The 23,434-nt window shown below is 40.7% G+C and overlaps 1 protein-coding gene across 1 annotated transcript in view; it reads left to right on the top strand.

Moving 5' to 3' along the window:
- Nucleotides 1-21,738, top strand: part of LOC126210468 (arylalkylamine N-acetyltransferase 1-like) — an 86,147-nt gene extending 64,409 nt beyond the window's left edge. Inside the window, exon 5 of the mRNA XM_049939704.1 lies at nt 17,466-21,738. Coding sequence (XP_049795661.1) covers nt 17,466-17,721 — 256 coding nt within the window. The 3' untranslated portion in view covers nt 17,722-21,738. The remainder of the gene's footprint in view (nt 1-17,465) is intronic.
- The last annotated feature ends 1,696 nt before the right edge of the window (nt 21,739-23,434 follow it).

Raw genomic sequence — 23,434 nt, 5'->3', positions numbered from 1 at the left:
TGCTGACCACATGCTCCTCTATATCCGCATAGAGTGACGCCTGTAGGCTGAGGATGAGACAGGGACCGTCAGTACCATTGGGCCTTCGTGGTGGGTTCGGGCAGAGTTCAGTTTGTAGAGTATGCTCTACAACATGACAGTCGTGATCTCGGTGCCTGTTTCTCCACACGTGCCATTTGGGTACTTCCCCCAGGCAGCAGTTTCTCAGAACTCTGCAGATGGGATCCAATGCTACAAGATGTTCTTGGGTCTCACCACCCACCTGGCTTTAATTTAATTTCTTTCAACTTTATACTTCTTCACAGTAAATATATCTTCCTCATTCCATTTAGCTTTTCTCCGTCTTTCATTTTCTGACCTATCTATTTTTTCCCACCTCTATCACATACAATCCACTTAGTTTTTCAGTCTTATTAACTCATGCTTAATGTTTTAGGAGTAATTTGTCTTGCATATTACCCTATAATCCACCTTTAAGCTCTCAAGTTTTCAAATCTCGTCCGTTGCAATCCCCGACTTCAGTCTTTCCACATTATCCTGTCCAGTAAGTCTCACCTGACGCAGCATTCTGGGCAACTTTTACAAACTGTACCCATTTTCCTTAACTTCTCCAGTCCTCTTCCTTCACCTCTCTTCCTTCCCCTTCATCCCTTCTGCCAGAAGAAGAAGTCACAGGCTCAAAATGCTTGCATGAGTAATACCATTTCTTATACACTGAAGCACCAAAGAAACTGCTATATTCAAATACAGAGATAAGTAAACAGGCAGAATATGGCACTGCAGTTGGCAATGTCTATATAAGACAACAAGTGTCTGGCACAGTTGTTAGATCAGTTACTGCTACTACAATGGCAGAATATCAATATTTAAGTGAGTTTGAACACGGTGTTATTGTCGGCACACGAGCGATGAGACACAGCATCTCTGAGACAGCGATGAAGTGGGAATTTTCCTGTATGACCATTTCACAAGTGTAGCATGAATATCAGAAATTCAGGAAAACATCAAATCTCCAACTTTGCTGTTGCTGGAAAAAGATCCTGCAAGAACGAGACCAAAGATGACTGAAGAGAATCATTCAGCATGACAGAAGTACATACCTTCAGCAAATTGCTGCAGATTTAAATGCTGGGCCATCAACAAATGTCGGCATGTGAACCATTCAATGAAACATCATCAATATGGGCTTTCAGAGCTGAAGGCTCACTCGTGTACCCTTCATGATTGCACGACACGAACATGCATGTCAATGGTTCAAATGGCTCTGAGCACTATGGGACTTAACTGCTGAGGTCATCAGTCTCCTAGAACTTAGAACTACTTAAACCTAACTAACCTAAGGACATCACACACATCCACGCCCGAGGCAGAATTCGAACCTGTGACCGTAGCCATCGCGCGGTTCCAGACTATAGCACCTAGAACCGCTCGGCCACCACGGCCGGCTGGTGTGATATGGGACCCCTCATCCATTTAGATATGTCTCTGACAGGTGAAATGTATGTAAGCATCCTGTCTGATCACCTGCATCCTTTCATTTCCGTCGTGCATTCTGACAGACTTGGGCAACTCCAGCAGGACAGCGGTACACGTCACACATCTGGAATTGCTACAGAGTGGCTCCAGGAACACTCTTCTGATTTTAAACACTTCCCCTAGCCACCAGACTGCCCAGAAATGAACATTACTGAGCATGTCTGGGATGCCTTGCAACATGCTGTTCAGAACAAATCCACCCCCTCATACTCTTACGGATTTATGGACATCCATGCAAGATTCGTGGTGGAAATTCCCTGCAGCAATATTTCAGTCATATATATATATATATATATATATATATATATATATATATATATATATATATATATATATATATATAAAAAGAAAGATGATGAGACTTACCAAACAAAAGCGCTGGCAGGTCGATAGACACACAAACAAACACAAATATACACACAAAATTCAAGCTTTCGCAACAAACTGTTGCCTCATCAGGAAAGAGGGAAGGAGAGGGAAAGACGAAAGGATGTGGGTTTTAAGGGAGAGGGTAAGGAGTCATTCCAATCCCGGGAGCGGAAAGACTTACCTTAGGGGGAAAAAAGGACAGATATACACTCGCACACACACACATATCCATCCACACATACAGACACAAGCAGACATGTGTGGATGGATATGTGTGTGTGTGCAAGTGTATATCTGTCCTTTTTTCCCCCTAAGGTAAGTCTTTCCGCTCCCGGGATTGGAATGACTCCTTACCCTCTCCCTTAAAACCCACATCCTTTCGTCTTTCCCTCTCCTTCCCTCTTTCCTGATGAGGCAACAGTTTGTTGCGAAAGCTTGAATTTTGTGTGTATATTTGTGTTTGTTTGTGTGTCTATCGACCTGCCAGCGCTTTTGTTTGGTAAGTCTCATCATCTTTCTTTTTAGATATATTTTTTCCACGTGGAATGTTTCCCTCTGTTATATTCATATATATATATATATATATATATATATATATATATATATATATATATATATATATATATATATATGTATAATAGAGGGAAACATTCCAAGTAGGAAAAATATATCTAAAAACAAAGATGATGTGACTTACCATACGAAAGCGCTGGCAGGTCGATAGACACACAAACAAACACAATCATACACACAAAATTCTAGCTTTCGCAACCAACGGTTGCTTTGTCAGGAAAGAGGGAAGGAGAGGGAAAGACGGAAGGATGTGGGTTTTAAGGGAGAGGGTAAGGAGTCATTCCAATCCCAGGAGTGGAAAGACTTACCTTAGGGGGAAAAAAAGACAGGTATACACTTGCACACACGCACATATCCAACCACACAGACACAAGCAGACATTTGTAAAGGCAAAGAGATTCGGCAGAGATGTCAGTCGAGGCAGAAGTACAGAGGCAAAGATGTTGTTGAAAGACAGGTGAGGTATGAGCGGCGGCAACTTGAAATTAGTGGAGGTTGAGGCCTGGCAGAATGAGAAGAGAGGATATACTGAAGGGCAAGTTCCCATCTCCGGAGTTCGGACAGGTTGGTGTTAGTGGGAAGTATCCATATAACCCAGACTGTGTAACACTGTGCCAAGATGTGCTGGCCGTGCACCAAGGCATGTTTACCCACAGGGTGACCCTCATTACCAACAAACACTGTCTGCCTGTGTCCATTCATGCGAATGGACAGTTTGTTGCTGGTCATTCCCACATAGAAAGCTTCACAGTGCAGGCAGGTCAGTTGGTAAATCATGTGGGTGCTTTCATACGTGGCTCTGCCTTTGATCGTGTACACCTTCCGGGTTACAGGACTGGAGTAGGTGGTGGTGGGAGGGTGCATGGGACAGGTTTTACACCGGGGGCGGTTACAAGGGTAGGTGCCAGAGGGTAGGGAAGGTGGTTTGGGGATTTCATAGGGATGAACTAAGAGGTTACAAAGGTTAGGTGGACGGCGGAAAGACACTCTTGGTGGAGTGGGCAGGATTTCATGAAGGATGGATCTCATTTCAGGGCAGGATTTGAGGAAGTTGTACCCCTGCTGGAGAGCCACATTCCGAGTCTGATCCAGTCCCGGAAAGTATCCTGTCACAAGTGGGGCACTTTTGTGGTTCTTCTGTGGGAGGTTCTGGGTTTGAGAGGATGAGGAAGTGGCTCTGGTTATTTGCTTCTGTACCAGGCCAGGAGGGTAATTGCGGGATGCGAAAGCTGTTTTCAGGTTGTTGGTGTAATGGTTCAGGGATTCCGGACTGGAGCAGATTCGTCTGCCACGAAGACCTAGGCTGTAGGGAAGGGACCGTTTGATGTGGAATGGGTGGCAGCTGTCATAATGGAGGTAATGTTGCTTGTTGGTGGGTCTGATGTGGACGGACGTGTGAAGCTGGCCATTGGACAGATGGAGGTCAACGTCAAGGATAGTGGCATGGGATTTGGAGTAGGACCAGGTGAATCTGATGGAACCAAAGGAGTTGAGGTTGGAGAGGAAATTCTGGAGTTCTTCTTCACTATGAGTCCAGATCATAAAGATGTCATCAATTAATCTGTACCAAACTTTGGGTTGGCAGGTCTGGGTAACCAAGAAGGCTTCCTCTAAGCGACCCATGAATAGGTTGGCGTACAAGGGGCCATCCTGGTACCCATGGCTGTTCCTTTTAATTGTTGGTATGTCTGGCCTTCAAAAGTGAAGAAGTTGTGGGTCAGGATGAAGCTGGCTAAGGTAATGAGGAAAGAGGTTTTAGGTAGGGTGGCAGGTGATCGGCGTGAAAGGAAGTGCTCCATCGCAGCGAGGCCCTGGACGTGCAGAATATTTGTGTATAAGGAAGTGGCATCAATGGTTACAAGGATGGTTTCTGGGGTAACAGATTGGGTAAGGATTCCAGGCGTTCGAGAAAGTGGTTGGTGTCTTTGATGAAGGATGGGAGACTCCATGTAATGGGTTGAAGGTGTTGCTCTACGTATGCAGAGATACGTTCTGTGGGGGCTTGGTAACCAGCTACAATGGGGCGGCCGGGATGATTGGGTTTGTGAATTTTAGGAAGAAGGTAGAAGGTAGGGGTGTGGGGTGTTAGTGGGGTCAGGAGGTTGATGGAGTCAGATGAAAGGTTTTGTAGGGGGCATAAGGTTCTGAGGATTCCTTGAAGCTCCGCCTGGACATCAGGAATGGGATTACCTTGGCAAACTTTGTATGTGGTGTTGTCTGAAAGCTGACGCAGTCCCTCAGCCACATACTCCCAACGATGAAGTACCACGGTCGTGGAACCCTTGTCCGCCAGAACAATGATGATGGATCGGTCAGCCTTCAAATCACGGATAGCTTGAGCTTCAGCAGTGGTGATGTTGGAAGTGACGGGCTGTGACGGAGGATGGAACTGTTCCAGGCGGGGTTCAATTTGGATAGTGTCTTGGGGAGTTGGATCATTAGGAGTAGGATTAGGATCATTTTTCTTCATGGCAAAGTGATATTTCCAGCAGAGAGTATGGGTGTCGGACAGTAAATCTATGACGAGGGCTGTTTGGTTGAATCTGGGAGTGGGGCTGAAGGTGAGGTCTTTGGATAGGACAGAGGTTTCAGATTGGGAGAGGGGTTTGGAGGAAAGATTAACTACTGAATTGGGGTGTTGTGGTTCCAGATTGTGTTGATTGGAATATTGAGGTTTTGGAGGGAGTGGAGCTGGAAGTGGGAGATTGAGTAGATGGGAGAGACTGGGTTTGTGTGCAATGAGAGGAGCACTTTCCATCCCACAGTTACCCTCCCGACCTGGTACAGAAGCAAATAACCAGAGCCACTTCCTCATCCCCTCAAGCCCAGAACCTCCCACAGAAGAACCACAAAAGTGCCCCACTTGAGACAGGATACTTCCCAGGACTGGATCAGAATCTGAATGTGACTCTCCAGCAGGGATATGACTTTCTCAAATCCTGCCCTGAAATGAGATCCATCCTTCATGAAATCCTGCCCACTCCACCAAGAGTGTTTTTCCGCCATCCACCTAACCTTCGTAACCTCTTAGTTCATTCCTATGAAATCCCCAAACCACCTTCCCTACCCTCTGGCTCCTACCCTTGTAACCGCCCCTGGTGTAAAACCTGTCCTATGCACCCTCCCACCACCTACTCCAGTCCTGTAACCCGGAAGGTGTACACGATCAAAGGCAGAGCCACGTGTGAAAGCACCCACATGATTTACCCACTGACCTGCCTGCACTGTGAAGTTTCTATGTGGGAATGACCAGCAACAAACTGTCCATTCGTATGAATGGACACAGGCAGACAGTGTTTGTTGGTAATGAGGATCACCCTGTGGCTAAACATGCCTTGGTGCACGGCCAGCACATCTTGGCACAGTGTTACACCGTCCGGGTTATCTGGATACTTCCCACTAACACCAACCTGTCAGAACTCCGGAGATGGGAACTTGCCCTTCAGTATATCCTCTCTTCTCGTTATCCGCCAGGTCTCAACCTCCGCTAATTTCAAGTTTCCGCCGCTCATACCTCACCTGTCTTTCAACAACATCTTTGCCTCTGTACTTCTGCCTCGACTGACATCTCTGCCGAATCTCTTTGCCTTTACAAATGTCTGCTTGTGTCTGTGTATGTGTGGTTGGATATGGGTGTGTGTGTGTGTGCGCACGAGTGTATACCTGTCCTTTTTTCCCCCTAAGGTAAGTCTTTCCACTCCCGGGATTGGAATGACTCCATACCCTAAAACCCACATTTAATAGCAACCAAGGGGTTTCGCTAGCTTTCATCCTTACTGTATGTATGTGTGTAATTTTATAATCCAATTAAGCAGAATAATGTTTTTGTCATAAATATGTGTTGATACCAATGATAAGATTTTGTACATGATGTAAATATGTAATATTTTATCCTGTTCTGTACTTTGACAAGTCCAATATCATGAATGTGATAATACGGATGCTAAATAAATAAATATTCAATACAAACTGACCAGTTACATGTGTTTGCTCTTTGAAAAATATAAGCTTTTACTCTCTCAATGTTTTGTCACAAACTAAATCATCTCAGATAAAACACATGTCATCATCAATAACTTCATAACGCTTCTGTCAACAGACATCTTCCAACTATTTGCACCATAACTATGCTAACAGTACTGCTACTCTGTGACCCACTAATACACAAATTCAACAACTGCAAAGAAAAAATAGGTCACAGTTCAGAGATCATAGAGTACTTTATCTTTTACATCCAAAGTGTTTGTTTCATAACTAAATACTTATTTCACAATTTTTTTCCAAATAAATCATACAATTATGAATAATAACAATAATTTTAAATTATAATTACAATTTCAAATTAACTTGGAAATAAAAGTTGTATTATTTTTATTCATTAGCTCTATTTATTAATAAGAATAATTCAGGGCTATATGTGAGAGAGATAGGAGCACTAATTAGTTCCATTACACTCTTCATTAGATTTTCCTTTCATACTTTAGTTCTGATGGTTCTATAGATTGTTAAGTTAGTTATTATAGTTTGTTTCTGTCTTTTGTACATCCATTTCTGTCTGTCTTTGAGGACATTAATGGATTATATAAATTAGCTATTCTGGACAAAATATGAGCAGCTGGCTGGAGTGTGTTCTTGCTGTCAGCAATCACAATTTTATCAACAGAAGGAGTCTGTCAGAATAATTACCTTCGTCAAAGGCAAAAGTATAAAACTTAATTTACTTACCAACTATCTCAGAATGTCATCAGTATCATTATTAAAAAGAATCACAGATAAACTACGTCCTTGTCTTACTCAAAAAGTTTCCTGTCTTATATTTTCGAATATATGCATTGGTGATTTCTGATACTTGGTGTATGCTTTCTGCCGTCGTTATTATTTGCAGAGGGATACCTATTTTGCTCATGATCTCCCTTAGCTTTCCTCTTTATACTTTATTAAAAGCTTTCACATAGTCAATCAATAGTAATTTCAGTAAAATGTGCAGAATTAACATCACAGAATTCAGTATTCTGAAAAACTGCAGGAATGGGTAGTAAAATACACAGCCTTTTACTCTGAACATTCAGGAATTTTCAGTTTCCTGTGAGCTGTCAGCTAGTAACCATTAACACAATTTTATTCATAATCAAAAACCCTTCTCTGAACCCCTGATTGGGATGCATAGTTTATATGGAAATTATTTCTACATCTAGTATTTTGGTTGTGAATTGCTGAGTCCATCCAAAATTGGGATGTAGTAATTGAATGTTATTATCAATTCAGCCCAAACATCCACAGCAGTATAACATGTGTTTCTACTACAGTTATTTAAAATGGATGGCAGTTTGCGCACTAGTATTACCAATTAAACATTTGTTTGACAGGGTGGCAGCAGAAAATAAATGTGTTAACAGTATAAGAAATAACAGATAACCTGTATTAGGAGTTTTGTTAGGAACTTTAATTGTTAGAAACTTTACTTAAGTTTTATTAACAGTTTGATGCATGACACCTGATGTTATCTACCTTATACAGTTATGTTTAAATGACTTGTCTTTGGCAGTCTCTGATATTGTCATTATGACTGAAAGTAATGATGCAGACATTTGTTTTACTTTATCTAGTTCTCCATAAAGAGCAGCTGTTAAGTTGTAATGGTTATCTACTGGATGGAAGTGGTGGCACTGTGCTCTGTAGTGTGATGAAGGAACTATACTTTGCGAGCCGCAGGCACTGACATGTAATGTCTGATTGCACAACTGTAACTGGATGAATGTCTACAGTGCCTCATCTTCTCTGTCTGTCAGTGCAAGGATTTTTACCTCCACCAGTACTAGGGGGAAGCAATGTAGTCCCAAGCTGACAGTGGTCTCTTGTGGATTGTGGCACTATTGGCAGATGAATGCAATGTTCCGAAGGATGCGGAAACAGAAGCAGACAGTGGCCCTTTACAAACTAGTCACAAATGTTGTTTGATACCCTGTGTAATTGCAATTTTATTAATGAAAGCTGGTGTAGGACCAAATCAAAAAAGACGTCACACACATGATTCTTTTGATCTGTGGTATTTAGGATGCGTGTGCATTTTATAATACTTTCATGTCCATATTTGAGATGTGTTTTCCAAAAAAACTGACAACAATTAGTGTCATGCCAAGAAACAGTAGCCAGTGAATAACACTTGCTATCAGAGTATCCAGTCAAAAGATAAAACTTCTCAATCAACTGGGAAAAGACAACCATATTTGCAGAATATGTTAAGAAAGTAATTAAAACAGCCAAGACAATGCACAACGACGAAGTAATCATAGGGACAGCAAACAAGTCGAAAGCAATATGGAATATAGTAAAAAAGGAAACAAAACAAAAGTGTTAAAAAGCAAGATGACATATTAAAAGATGATTGTGGTGTGTTACTCAGTAATGGTACTCTAGCAAATTACATAAATGACTTTTTCATAAACACTCCAGTCAATCTGAGTAAAAATTTTGCTAGTAATAGTAGTAGCACAGTTCAAAGAGAGCAAAGTGGTAATTCAATATTGAAATGTCCCACAAATAAATTAGAAGTTCTTAAGACAGTAAAGACAATGAACAATAAAATGTCCTCTGGAATTGACGAGGTACCAGGTACAGTCATAATTAAATGTGATAGTGTCATAGCAGAACCACTCACCACATCATAAGCATATCATTAACAGTAGGGGCATTCCCACAGAGATTAAGAATTTCAAAAATAAAACCACTGTATAAAAAGGGTAATACTGGGTGATCAAAAAGTCAGTATAAATTTGAAAACTGAATAAATCATGGAATAATGTAGATAGAGAGGTACAAATTGACACACATGCTTGGAATGACATGAGGTTTTATTAGAACCAAAAAAAAAAAAAAAAAAATACAAAAGTTCAAAAAATGTACCACAGATGGCGCTTCATCTGATCAGAATAGCAATAATTAGTATAACAAAGTAAGACAAAAGCAAAGATGATGTTCTTTACAGGAAATGCTCAATATGTCCACCATCATTACTCAACAATAGCTGTAGTCGAGGAATAATGTTGTGAACAGCACTGTAAAGCATGGCCGGAGTTACGGTGAGGCATTGGCATTGGATGTTGTCTTTCAGCATTCCTAGATATGTCGGTCGATCACGATACACTTGTGACTTCAGGTAACCCCAAAGCCAATAATCACACGGACTGAGGTCTGGAGACCTGGGAGGCCAAGCATGATGAAACTGGCGGCTGGGCACATGATCATCACTGAACAATGCACACAAGAGATCTTTCATGCGTCTAGCAATATGGGGTGGTTCTAATAAAACCCCATGTCATTCCAAGTATGTGTGTCAATTTTTACCTCTCTAACTACACTATTCCATGTTTTATTAAGTTTTCAAATTTATACTGACTTTTTGATCACCCGGTATATATGAAGTACGAAACTATAGACCAGTAGCTTTATTATTTGTATTTTCAAAAATAGTAGAGACTGTCATGAAAAATATAATTACAAATTACCTCAAAAAATTCAATCTCTTGTCTGTAAACCAACATGGTTTTCGCAAAGGCATGAGTACAGAAACAGCAATTACCCAATTCATCAAAAACATTGTAATAGGACTTGACAGAAATAACAGTACAGTAGGAATAAACTTGCACTTATCGAAGGCATTTGGTACTGTTGATTGTGATAGCTTGCTAGACAAACTAGAAGCTATAGGTATATGAGGAGTTGCATTGAAATGGTGTCAGTCACATCTCCACAATAGAAAACAGGGAGTAGAAATTACCTCAGCAAACAATAAAAACAAAAGCATTGTGTACAAATCGGACATGCAGACTGTATCAATCGTAGCACCTCAGGGCAGGCAGTGTTCTAGGACCTCTCTTATTTCTTTAATGATATCAGGATCCCAATCAGTGATACACACATAACTTTGTTCACTGATGACATAATAGCATGTGTCACATTGTCACATAGAAGATGGTGTAATTAGATGAATGATGAACATTAACTTCACATAATGAAGATTTATTCAGCATTTCCATATACAAGAGCAAAGAGCGATCTGCCTCCAGCCAGACCACATACAGCATATTTATAGGTACAGAACATTCTAGTATAATGATGCTTGACATTTGCGTATACTTCTGGAATGTACTCAAACTGAATAGAGAAATTAAAATTGTACAGTACAGGTGAGTTTTGAATGCACGACTCTCCGTGCAACAGTTTAGCATCATAACCACTACACCACTGTGTTTCTCAGCTTCTTTTGTGACAATATTCTGTTGTGGTAAGAAATTAACAAGTATGTGCACAGGATTCAATCTTGCTTAAAAATGTTCCAGACACATTCTTAAGAGTGATAGTACAAACTGAGCTAAGACAGTCTTGTCATTCTATGGGCACATGCAGCATCTGCTTCAGGAGTGTTTGAGCATTGTCTGTTGAACCACATAAATGGGATAATTTTATAGGTTCATACAGTTTCTCAGTATTAACAGTGATATCACTGATTATTGCTCTCTTCTAGCCTCGAAACCTCACACACCCCATTATCTTACACTAGGTAAATATAAGACACCAATGGTTGTCAAAACTGCACTAAAATCTTGTGAAAATAAAACAAGTTTTAGACAGGTTGCTAAATGTTCTCTACACCAGGAAGACAATAAGACTGAGAAGTAAATGCTGAGGAATAGACACTTTATTATTATGCAATTGGTAGACTGGCAATTTGTGATCTTGCTGTCAAAGTAACATATACAGCCTATGCAGTGTTGTGGTTAATTCAAAATTAAAATCAAAACTGCACATAAACCTCCTTCATATTAAACTTCCTGGCAGATTAAAACTGTGTGCCCGACCGAGACTCGAACTTCGGACTTTTGCCTTTCGCGGGCAAGTGCTCTACCAACTGAGCTACCGAAGCATGACTCACGCCCGGTACTCACAGCTTTACTTCTGCCAGTATCTCGTCTCCTACCTTCCAAACTTTACAGAAGCTTTCCTGCGAAACTTGCAGAACTAGCACTCCTGAAAGAAAGGATATTGTGGAGACATGGCTTAGCCACAGCCTGGGGGATGTTTCCAGAATGAGATTTTCACTCTGCAGCGGAGTGTGCGCTGATATGAAACTTCCTGGCAGATTAAAACTGTGTGCCCGACTGAGACTCGAACTTGGGACCTTTGCCTTTCGCGGGCAAGTGCTCTACCAACTGAGCTACCGAAGCACGACTCACGCCCGGTACTCACAGCTTTACTTCTGCGAATACCTCGTCTCCTACCTTCCAAACTCTACAGAAGCTCTTCTGCGAACCTTGCAGAACTAGCACTCCTGAAAGAAAGGATATTGTGTAGACATGGCTTAGCCACAGCCTGGGGGATGTTTCCAGAATGAGATTTTCACTCTGCAGCGGAGTGTGCACTGATATGAAACTTCCTGGCAGATTAAAACTGTGTGCCCGACCGAGACTTGAACTCGGGACCTTTGCCTTTCGCGGGCAAGTGCTCTACCAACTGAGCTACCGAAGCACGACTCACGCCCGGTACTCACAGCTTTACTTCTGCCAGTACCTCGTCTCCTACCTTCCAAACTTTACAGAAGCTCTCCTGCGAATCTTGCAGAACTAACACTCCTGAAAGAAAGGATACTGTGGAGACATGGCTTAGCCACAGCCTGGGGGATGTTTCCAGAATGAGATTTTCACTCTGCAGGAGAGCTTCTGTAAAGTTTGGAAGGTAGGAGACGAGGTACTCACAGAAGTAAAGCTGTGAGTACCGGGCGTGAGTCGTGCTTCGGTAGCTCAATTGGTAGAGCACTTGCCCGCGAAAGGCAAAGGTCCCGAGTTCGAGTCTCGGTCGGGCACACAGTTTTAATCTGCCAGGAAGTTTCATATCAGCGCACACTCCGCTGCAGAGTGAAAATCTCATTCTGGCTCCTTCATATTAGTTGTCTTCAATTTATTTAGTAATAGTTCATTGTTAAATTAGTCTAACACCTAAACACATCTGCTATTTTGATAGAATCATTTCATAAGTATGTGTCTTATCATTGTGTTGTTTTTCCAAAGAGGCATTCAAATATAGAAGTATTACTCTTCACTAGGAGCGTCTTGCATCTCTGCATGATACACGTATGATGTATTGTGCATGCACCAGGCAGTCTGATTAGTGTGAGCCAATCAGGTGTGTAGCTCAGGATTGTCAGTTGACTTGTAGACTGATTTTATTTGGGAGGCACTCTGAGGTGAATCTTGCACTGTTTGGACATAGAAACTTGTTGCTATTTTCATCATGCATTTCATATTCGTCGGGTGAGATCACTACGTGCTCTTGGCTTAATCAACACTTTACACAAGTGTTCTACTACATTCCCATAAGGCGTGTTTGTTATCCAAAGACATGGTTTGGTTAGGTAAATTCTTGTACTTGTTCCTTTTTCCAATTGAAATGGAACTTAGTTTTTCTTTGCGATCAGTTCAGAATTGAATGTCTATGTGGCTAGCAATATCTACTTGTACTTTACATGTCCATGAGCATTCATGCTGTTCAGCCCCCTCTCTCTCAACAACACAAGAGCAAATTGCTTTAGTAATTTTGTGAATATAGTAAAAATGTGGTATATTTTGAGCCTTTATGTAATGCCTGTACCCGTGGTCTAGGGGTAGCGTCTTGGATTCATAATCAAAACGCCTTCGGTCCTGGGTTCGATCCCCGCCACTCCCTAAATTTTGATAAATAATCAGCATTGGCGGCCGAAGACTTCCGGCATAAGAAGTCAGCCTCATTCTGCCAACGACCTTGTCAAAGAGGGCGGAGGAGCGGATAGAGGTTCAGGGCACTCTCTTGTCCTAGGGGTGGGAAATGACCCCTAAAGGCGGAAGAATCAGCAATGATCAACGACATGAGGATGCAGAAGGCAATGGAAACCACTACATTAAAGACACGTAACGTGTATCCACAGGACATGTGGCCTGTAATTGAAGAAGTGTCATGATGATCTCTCCATTGGCAAAAGATTCCGGAATAGTCCCCCATTCGGATCTCCGGGAGGGGTCTGCCAAGGGGGAGGTTACCATGAGAAAAAGATTGAATAATCTACGAAAGGTTAACGTTCTACGAGTTGGGGCGTGGAATGTCAGAAGCTTGAACGTGGTAGGGAAACTAGAAAATCTGAAAGGGAAATGCAAAGGCTCAATCTAGATATAGTAGGGGTCAGTGAAGTGAAGTGGAAGGAAGACAAGGATTTCTGGTCAGATGAGTATCGGGTAATATCAACAGAGGAGGTAGGGCAGAGCTGTGTTACTGTGAACAGTTCAGTGACCGGGTTGTTCTAATCAGAATCGACAGCAGACCAACACCGACAACGATAGTTCAGGTATACATGCCAACATCGCAAGCTGAAGATGAACAGATAGAGAAAGTGTATGAGGATATTGAAAGGGTAATGCAGTATGTAAAGGGGGATGAAAATCTAATAGTCATGGGTGACTGGAATGCAGTTGTAGGGGAAGAAGTAGAAGAAAAGGTTACAGGAGAATATGGGCTTGGGACAAGGAATGAAAGAGGAGAAAGACTAATAGAGTTCTGTAACAAGTTTCAGCTAGTAATAGCAAATACCCTGTTCAAGAATCACAACAGGAGGAGGTATACTTGGAAAAGGCCGGGAGATACGGGAAGATTTCAATTAGATTACATCATGGTCAGACAGAGATTCCGAAATCAGATACTGGATTGTAAGGCATACCCAGGAGCAGATATAGACTCAGATCACAATATAGTAGTGATAAGAGTAGGCTGAAGTTCAAGACATTAGTCAGGAAGAATCAATACACAAAGAAGTGGGATACGGAAGTACTAAGGAATGACGAGATACTTTTGAAGTTCTCTAACGCTATAGATACAGCAATAAGGAACAGCGCAGTAGGCAGTACAGTTGAAGAGGAATGGACATCTCTGAAAAGGGCCATCACAGAAGTTGGGAAGGAAAACATAGGTACAAAGAAGGTAGCTGCGAAGAAACCATGGGTAACAGAAGAAATACTTCAGTTGATTGATGGAAGGAGGAAGTACAAACATGATCTGGGAAAATCAGGAATACAGAAATACAAGTCGCTGAGGATTGAAATAAATAGGAAGTGCAGGGAAGCTAAGAAGAAATGGCTGCAGGAAAAATGTGAAGACATCGAAAAAGATATGATTGTCGGAAGGACAGACTCAGCATACAGGAAAGTCAAAACAACCTTTGGTGACATTAAAAGCAACGGTGGTAACATTAAGAGTGCAACGGGAATTCCACTGTTAAATGCAGAGGAGAGAGCAGATAGGTGGTAAGAATACATTGAAAGCCTCTATGAGTGTGAAAATTTGTCTGACATGATAGAAGAAGAAACAGGAGCCGATTTAGAAGAGATAGGGGATCCAGTATTAGAATCGGCATTTAAAAGAGCTTTGGAGGACTTACGGTCAAATAAGGCAGAAGGGATAGATAATATTCCATCAGAATTTCTAAAATCATTGGGGGAAGTGGCAACAAAACGACTATTCACGTTGGTGTGTAGAATATATGAGTCTGGCGACATACCATCTGACTTTCGGAAAAGCATCATCCACACAATTTTGAAGATGGCAAGAGCTGACAAGTGCGAGAATTATCGCACAATCAGCTTAACAGCTCATGCATTGAAGCTGCTTACAAGAATAATATACAGAAGAATGGAAAAGAAAATTGAGAATGCGCTAGGTGACGATCAGTTTGGCTTTAGGAAAAGTAAAGGGATGAGAGAGGCAACTCTGACATTACGGCTAATAATGGAAGCAAGGCTAAAGAAAAATCAGGACACTTTCACTTTCATAGGATTTGTCGACCTGGAAAAAGCGTTCGACAATATAAAATGGTGTAAGCTGTTCGAGATTCTGAAAAAAACTAGGGGTAAGCTATAGGGAGAGACGGGTCATATACAATATGTACAACAACCAAGAGGGAATAATAAGAGTGGATGATCAAGAATGAAGTGCTCGTATTAAGAAGGGTGTAAGACAAGTCTGTAGCCTTTCACCCCTACTCTTCAATCTGTACATCGAGGAAGCAATGATGGAAATAAAAGAAAAGTTCAGGAGTGGAATTAAAATACAAGGCAAAAGGATATCAATGATACGATTTGCTGATGACATTGCTATCTTGAGTGAAAGTGAAGAAGAATTAAATGATCTGCTGAACGGAATGAACAGTCTAATGAGTACACAGTATGGTTTGAGAGGAAATCGGAGAAAAACGAAGGTAATGAGAAGTAGTAGAAATGAGAACAGCGAGAAACTTAACATCAGGATTGATGGTCACGAAGTCAATGAAGTTAAGGAATTCTGCTACCTAGGCAGTAAAATAACCAACAATGGACAGAGCAAGGAGGACATCAAAAGCAGACTTGCTATGGCAAAAAAGACATTTCTGGCCAAGAGAAGTCTACTAATATCAAATACCGTCCTTAATTTGAGGAAGAATTTTCCGAGGATGTATGTCTGGAGTACAGCATTGTATGGTAGTGAAACATGGACTGTGGGAAAACCGGAACAGAAGAGAATCGAAGCATTTGAGATGTGGTGCTATAGACAAATGTTGAAAATTAGGTGGACTGATAAGGTAAGGAATGAGGAGGTTCTACACAGAATCGGAGAGGAAAGGAATATGTGGAAAACACTGATAAGGAGAAGGGACAGGATGATAAGACATCTGCTAAGACATGAGGGAATGACTTCCATGGTACTAGAGGGAGCTGTAGAGGGCAAAAACTGTAGAGGAAGACAGAGATTGGAATACGTCAAGCAAATAATTGAGGACATAGGTTGCAAGTGCTACTCTGAGATGAAGAGGTTAGCACAGGAAAGGAATTCGTGGCGGGCCGCATCAAACCAGTCAGTAGACTGATGACCAAAAAAAAAAAAAAAAAATGTAATGCCTGACATTGTTTGGAGATGCCTACACACAGCTGCCTATTCTGCACTTAAATTCATGTACATTAGATGACCTCTAAAAAAATAATCTGTGTTTGTCTTCCTGTTATGTTGAGATTTTCTTTGTTAGCACTAGGAACCTTGTAGCTATGAACACCAATGTCCTGCACTCATCATATCACAAATCATTGTCCTGTATAACAGCTTTGCTTTAAACAAATGATGCACTCATGTTGTCATAGCAAAGCATATTATCCTTGTATTTTACATAATACTTCAGCTTTTCAACAAGTATTTGCATCATGATGAATGCAGTTCTGACAGAAGCTCTATTTTCAGGTCATTTCTCCTAATATGTTTCTTAAAGAAGCATCACTAGAATTCAGAGGTGAATATTTTTAGGTGTTTAATTCAAATTTCAGTGCTATTTCAACTTGCATATACTGCATAGACATATGCATTGCATGAGTGTTTGTCTGTATGTTGAACCTCTTTACACTAAGAGTCTATTAGCTTTGCAGATTTCCTAGATGTTCTTAACTCTGTTTCCTCTTGAATCACATGAACAAATTTTACATAGCGTTTGCAAAAGTTAACCATTTCCACTGAGAATTTTTGAGCCAGATTGTATTATCACATGGACTTGCCTGAAAATTGGCTGTAAATCAGTTAAATAGTTGTTAAAGAACTTTAGTTGAACATTCAAGTGAAAGTTTGAAGACAGCAGTTAGTGTTAACAGTCTGAGATAGAGAAATATGCTGTCTGCCTGCGCACTTTAGCTAAAATGTTATTTGCTGGATAAATAAATTCGTTGGCTACAGTAGTTGCTGCTCCTCAAACCATGATATGTCATTATTGTAGTATATAAATAATTTATTTCCATTGTGAGACAAACATACAGATCACTGATGTCTGCAGATCCTACCCCAATGCTCATTTCACTTGCAGGGCACTGACTTTTTTTATAATGTTAATCACAAAACATACTCTCTGTAAAAATGTGACCTGCAGCTTATTTGCTGTTTACCTATTTTTGTTCCAGGCAACTGGCGAAGGATCAAGGTATACCACTGGTGAGAGTTGACTGCTCCAGTGTGTTCTCTGCAAAGGGCATTGAACGTTGTGGATTCCAAAAGATCTTTTCCATCAGATATGACTCTTATAAATGTGATGGGAAAGTACTTTTCCCTCCTACAAAAGAGTCTGGTGATGAGTACATTACCTATGTCAATAGGATAACTCCTAGGCCACATGTTATCCCTTTACATGCAGCTGCTAACATGCAGTGCCATATTTGAATGATACACAGACGTTTAACTTATCTCTTTAGAGGCCACATACTGAGCTGACTTTCTTTTTGTTATTGGGATTTACCTGGCTCCAATGAAAAATTAAAAAAAAAAAATCACATTTACTAATTCAATTGTCATCGGATCTCTAGATTGCCAAGGCAGTTCAGGCAGTAACTCATGTATGATGATTTTTGTAAAGTAAATTTGTTTGAGTAGTAGGTTTTACATAGATAGATAATCTATTGAATAGTTGTATCCCAAGTGATAACATTACGACAGTGTATAAGTTCATAGCATTTTTCCATAAGTTTACTAAACACAACAGATGCTTGTAACAGAGACTTGTCATCAATAATATATCCTCCTACACTATTTACAACAATCTGCCAATGCTAGGGTACATTTTTGCTTCCACAACTTCAGAAATCATATGGTATTGAGGCGAAGAACATGTCAAATCGTGTTTGGAGCACATTTGCATCTGGAAAGGAAATTGCTTGAAGGTAGTTTGATAGAGAGCAAGAAGGGTGAGGGCGCAAGAGTGGGTGAATAAGATGGCTGAAAAATGACTTACCAACCCAACTCTTGTATAGCATTTGCTGCCAGTCTAGCAGAATCCAAGCAGGCATCGTAGTGGAGTAACATCACTTCACTCAGTCTTCATGGTTGTCGTTCTCGGACTATATCTGCAAGACATTAAAGTTTTTGACAAAGACAATAATAATAAAGGTTACACCTCAGAGAAGCAATTCATAGTACACCACACCATTTCTGTTCCACTTTATCTTTTGTAGACGTGCACAGGTCTTTGTACAGGGAGTTCTTGCTTCATTGGGGCTCCACCTTTCCCTTCCTTTCTTTTCCTTACGTTAGCATGAAGACACATTTCTCATCACAGAAATGATACATGATAGGAATAGTCAGTGTTGTTCATGAGCCAATTGTGATGAAGAGGCAGAGATGCACATACCGCTAGCTGCTGGTTTTTATGACTTTGGATTAGAGCATGTGGTACCTATACAGGAGATTTTGAAACTTTCCCACCACATGCAAGTGTTGCACAATGATGGAATGATCAATTATTGACATTTGCCATTTCTTGAGTACACTGATGTGGATCATTGTGGATTAATGCATTTAAATGATCTTCAGCAAACCCTAAAGGTCTTTCTGAATGCGCAGAGTCTACATCTACATCTACATCCATACTACGCAAGCCACCTGACGGTGTGTGGCGGAGGGTACCTTCAGTACCTCTATTGGTTCTCCCATATATTCCAGTCTCTTATCGTTCGCCTCTGTGTGGGCTCTAATCTCTCTGATTTTATCCTCATGGTCTCTTCACTAGATATACGTAGGAGGAAGCAATATACTGCTTGGCTCTTCGGTGAAGGTATGTTCTCAAAACTTCAACAAAACATCCACTGGAGTTTATCTATCATCCTTAACGCATTTGCGATTACTACATGATCCTGTAATGAAGCGCGCTGCAGTCTTCCTCTGTGAAACTGCTTTGGAAAAGACATTTAGTATTTCAGCCTTTAGTGTGTCATCCTCTGTTTCAGTATCATTTTGGTCACAGAGTGTCCGGACATTTTGTTTTGATCCACCTACCGCTTTCATATAAGACCAAAATTTCTTACGATTTTCTGCCAAGTCAGTACATAGAACTTTGCTTTCGAATTCATTGAACGCCTCTCGCATAGCCCTCCTCACACTACATTTCACTTCGTGTAATTTTTGTTTGTCTGCAAGGCTTTGGCTATGTTTATGTTTGCTGTGAAGTTCCCTTTGCTTCCACAGCAATTTTCTAACTCGGTTGTTGTACCACGGTGGCTCTTTTCCAGCTCTTACGATCTTGCTTGGCACATACTCATCTAACACATATTGTAGATGGTTTTGAACTTTGTTCACTGATCCTCAACACTATCTGTACTTGAGACAAAACTTTTGTGTTGAGCCATCAGGTACTCTAAAATCTGCTTTTTTTCACTTTTGCTAAACAGAAAAATCTTCCTACCTTTCTTAATATTTCTATTTAGGCCTGAAATCATCGATCCAGTAACCGCTTTATGATCGCTGATTCCCTGTTCTGCGTTAACTGTTTCAAATAGTTCGGGTCTGTTTGTCACCAGAAGGTCTAATATGTTATTGCCACGAGTCAGTTCTCTGTTTAACTGCTCAAGGTAGTTTTCAGATAAAGCACTTAAAAAAATTTCACTGGATTCTTTGTCCCTGCCACCCACTATGAACGTTTAAGTCTCCCAGTCTATATCCGCCAAATTAAAAACTCCAGCCAGAACTATAACATGGTGGGGAAATCTACTCGAAATATTTTCCAAATTATCCTTCAGGTGCTCAGCCACAACAGCTGCTGAGCCAGGAGGCCTATAGAGACATCCAATTACCATGTCTGAGCCTGCTTTAACCGTGACCTTCACCCAAATTATTTCACATTTCAGATCTCCATCAGTTTCCATCGATAATATTGCACTTTTTATCACTATAAACACGCCTCCCCCTTCACTGTCCAGCCATCTCTGCAGTATACATTCCAATCTGAGTTTAGGATTTCAGTACTGTTTACATCTGGTTTCAGCCATCTTTCGGTCCCTAGTACTATGTGGGCATTGTGACCATTTATTAATGAGAGCAGTTCTGGGACCTTTCTATAGATGCTCCTGCAGTTTACTATTAGCAGATTAATATTGTTATTCCCTGTTGCATTTTGCCTACTCCTACCTTGCCGCATCTCAGGAGGCATCTTCTCGGGCCTAGGGAGGGAATTCTATAACCTAAAAAACCCACATGTGCACTCCACACGTACTCCGCTACCCTTGTAGCTACTTATTGCATGTAGTGCATGCCGGCAAGAGTGATTGGTGCTGACATGAGCAACAATTTGCAGTCGGGTGCACCTAGTGCTCTCTATCGCCGCCAGAAGGGCCTCCTCCACATCTCGGATGAGATCCCCTGGCAAGCAGACAGAGTGAACACTGGCCTTCTTCCCCGACCTTTCCGCTATTTCCCTAAGGGGCTCCATCACTCGCCTAACGTTGAAGCTCCCAATAACTAATAAACCCCTCTCCCCGTGTGCCTGCTCGGATCTTGCTGAAGGAGTGGCCACATGTCCACTCACAGGCAGAGCGGGTGATGCCACATGGCCAGCCTCCACATTGACCCTCCACCTCATGCGCCGCGAATGCCGCTGAACCCGCCACTCCCCTTGGGGAGAGGGTGGCCCAACCACGGCCGGTACCCGCGAAGATGTCTCAACAGCAGGGACACCATGTAACACCTGGGGTGTACCATGTGACGCACCAGACTCACCACTGCCGCTACACTCCGAGGCAGCAGCTTGAAGACGGCTGACCACGGCCATCAACATGTTCAGCTGTTCGTGAACAGTGGCCAGCTCCTCTTGCATCTGTACACAGCAGTCACACATCCTATCCATCCTAAGAAATCAATTTACTGTAGAGAGTTAATTAACTTTTAACTAGACTGCTAATTCACTAAAAGTGGCTGATAGTTGACTATACTGTGGTTACTAGACACTTCTTGTAGAAATGAATGAAAATAGCACTACCTGTCTCTGGACTGTATTCAATCTAATGTATCAATGATCCTTCTTAAAATGAGAAAACTATTTTCTTACCATGGTCTGTCCAATGGCATTATCCACATACATGGTGCAAATGTTTCTGGTTCATTTGCTATCACCATTTTACTGATCTTGAACAGAAGCATATGTTGGAAATGTTCTGATTTCTCCATTTGGCATTTCATTTTCTAGTGTGTATAGCTCCACTCACTATCTCAAAATGACAAATTGACAATATGTAAACTCAAACAGCAACAGTGAACAAGAAAGAAAAAAATAATGGCTGGTAAATAAACTCATAACAACTGAATTAATAATGTGCAAAACAAAAACACTATGAACTTATGCGCAGAATATTTTTTTGTACATATTTGTATTGAAGTGTCACCATTTACCCTTGTACTTTAACCACACAGACTTTTATTTTGAATAATAAATTTTCTTTTCAAGTTATTTAATTTTTGGTATGTATAACTACTTCTTGTATTTAATGTTGTGGTTTTATTTTTACTTTGTAAATTGTTTTGCATGATGGTTGTAGAAATAATTTTTTTCTCCCTTGGAAATTACCTTGCCCTGAGGAAAATTTCCCAATAATAAGACAGATAACTAAGTACAGACTGTATGTGAGAGACGTGCGCAGTGCTGACAGTTACAACATTTGTAAAGTCATACAAAGCTTTCTGGGGCAACCAAGTTTTGATAATTCTGAATTTATGAATGTGATTTCAAATGGTTTTGAATAATAATACCAAGAAATTTGATTTCAGTATTGGTCTCTATCCAAGCATGCTAGTGATTCCACACATTTATTCAACTGTGTGTGGACGATGATGGAGATCTTTTTGTATCAAGATCACCTTTACTTTGTTCCTGGTAAATTAGTCACAATTACGTGTTTTATAAGTGATACATAGAGTGAGAAAAGTATTGTCACCTTATTTTCCTATTCGATAACTGTGTCAAGTCATCAGCACAAACATTAGGTATTGCTTCAAGTCAGTCAGTATTATTTTAAAGTCTACTGGTGTCCAGTATTCATCAGATCAAGTTCTGTTTCAGTTTGTATTACATATGATCAATTGCTTAAAGTCAGTCCTTTATTAGCATTCAGTAAACAAGGTTCTATGTCAGTCACTCCGTACTCAGCATTCATTATCGAAAGTGCAGGTTGCACACAATTTGATCATCATGATGTATGACAAACAATGTTGAAATGTTTATAAACACACATAAATGCTAAAATCAATTCCCACAATGTTTCATGCAATTAATTTGGAAAAAAAAGAATGAACTTTCCAAACATGATTTGTTGGTCCATGAGCTTACAACTATTTCTAAAAATTTTCACATTAACAGAGTACTAGGAGCTTTCAGAAACAAATACAGGACGCAAATACCAAAAATGAAGCAGACTAACTGTAGAAAAGCAGATTGCTTTGTGGGAATGTGATCTGCAGCATACATGTGGACTCCATGTCTTTGTCCCAGGCAACTGGGAAAGGACAAGGTATACCACTGCTGAGAGCTGGTTCATCTATCATATTTTATGCAAAGGCTGCCAAACATTGTGTTATGAAAAAAATCATTTTCCTTCAATATCACTCATAGAAACATTATGGGAAAGTCATTTTTGCTCCTTTAAAAGTGTCTGATGACTTCAGAATCTATGTCAAAAGTTCAATTTCTAGGGCTCAAGTTTACTCCATCAGCATAATCTAGCTCCTAGAGTGAAGCATATGCAAAATGAATTTAAGGTGAATCTTGTTACAATTCAGTGGCTCATTGTGCTTTGACATGCTGCTGTTTAATTGATATTGTCAAAAGGCCACAAACTAAGGAGTATTTCCAGTTTTTCTAAATTCTTAATTTGCTCTATTTATTCTTTCTGCTTTTTATCTTGATATATATCTCTTGCCTTCATGGGGTTGACATGTTCATTTGGATTACCAATGTTAGTCCCCCATATGACAGAATTTGTGTACCCCATCCATTTGTCTAGTATTAGTTATGTGGAAGTATGAGAACATTTGCAGAATGTTTGTGATGAATGAAACACACACAACACTGGTGTAATATTCTACAATATTTATTATTTGCTACACGAAATGTTTT

Source organism: Schistocerca nitens, chromosome 10, assembly GCF_023898315.1.
Source record: "Schistocerca nitens isolate TAMUIC-IGC-003100 chromosome 10, iqSchNite1.1, whole genome shotgun sequence".
Lineage (NCBI taxonomy): Eukaryota > Metazoa > Arthropoda > Insecta > Orthoptera > Acrididae > Schistocerca > Schistocerca nitens.
The sequence above is the reverse complement of the archived record's forward strand: the minus strand, read 5'-3'. Positions and strand labels throughout refer to the sequence as shown.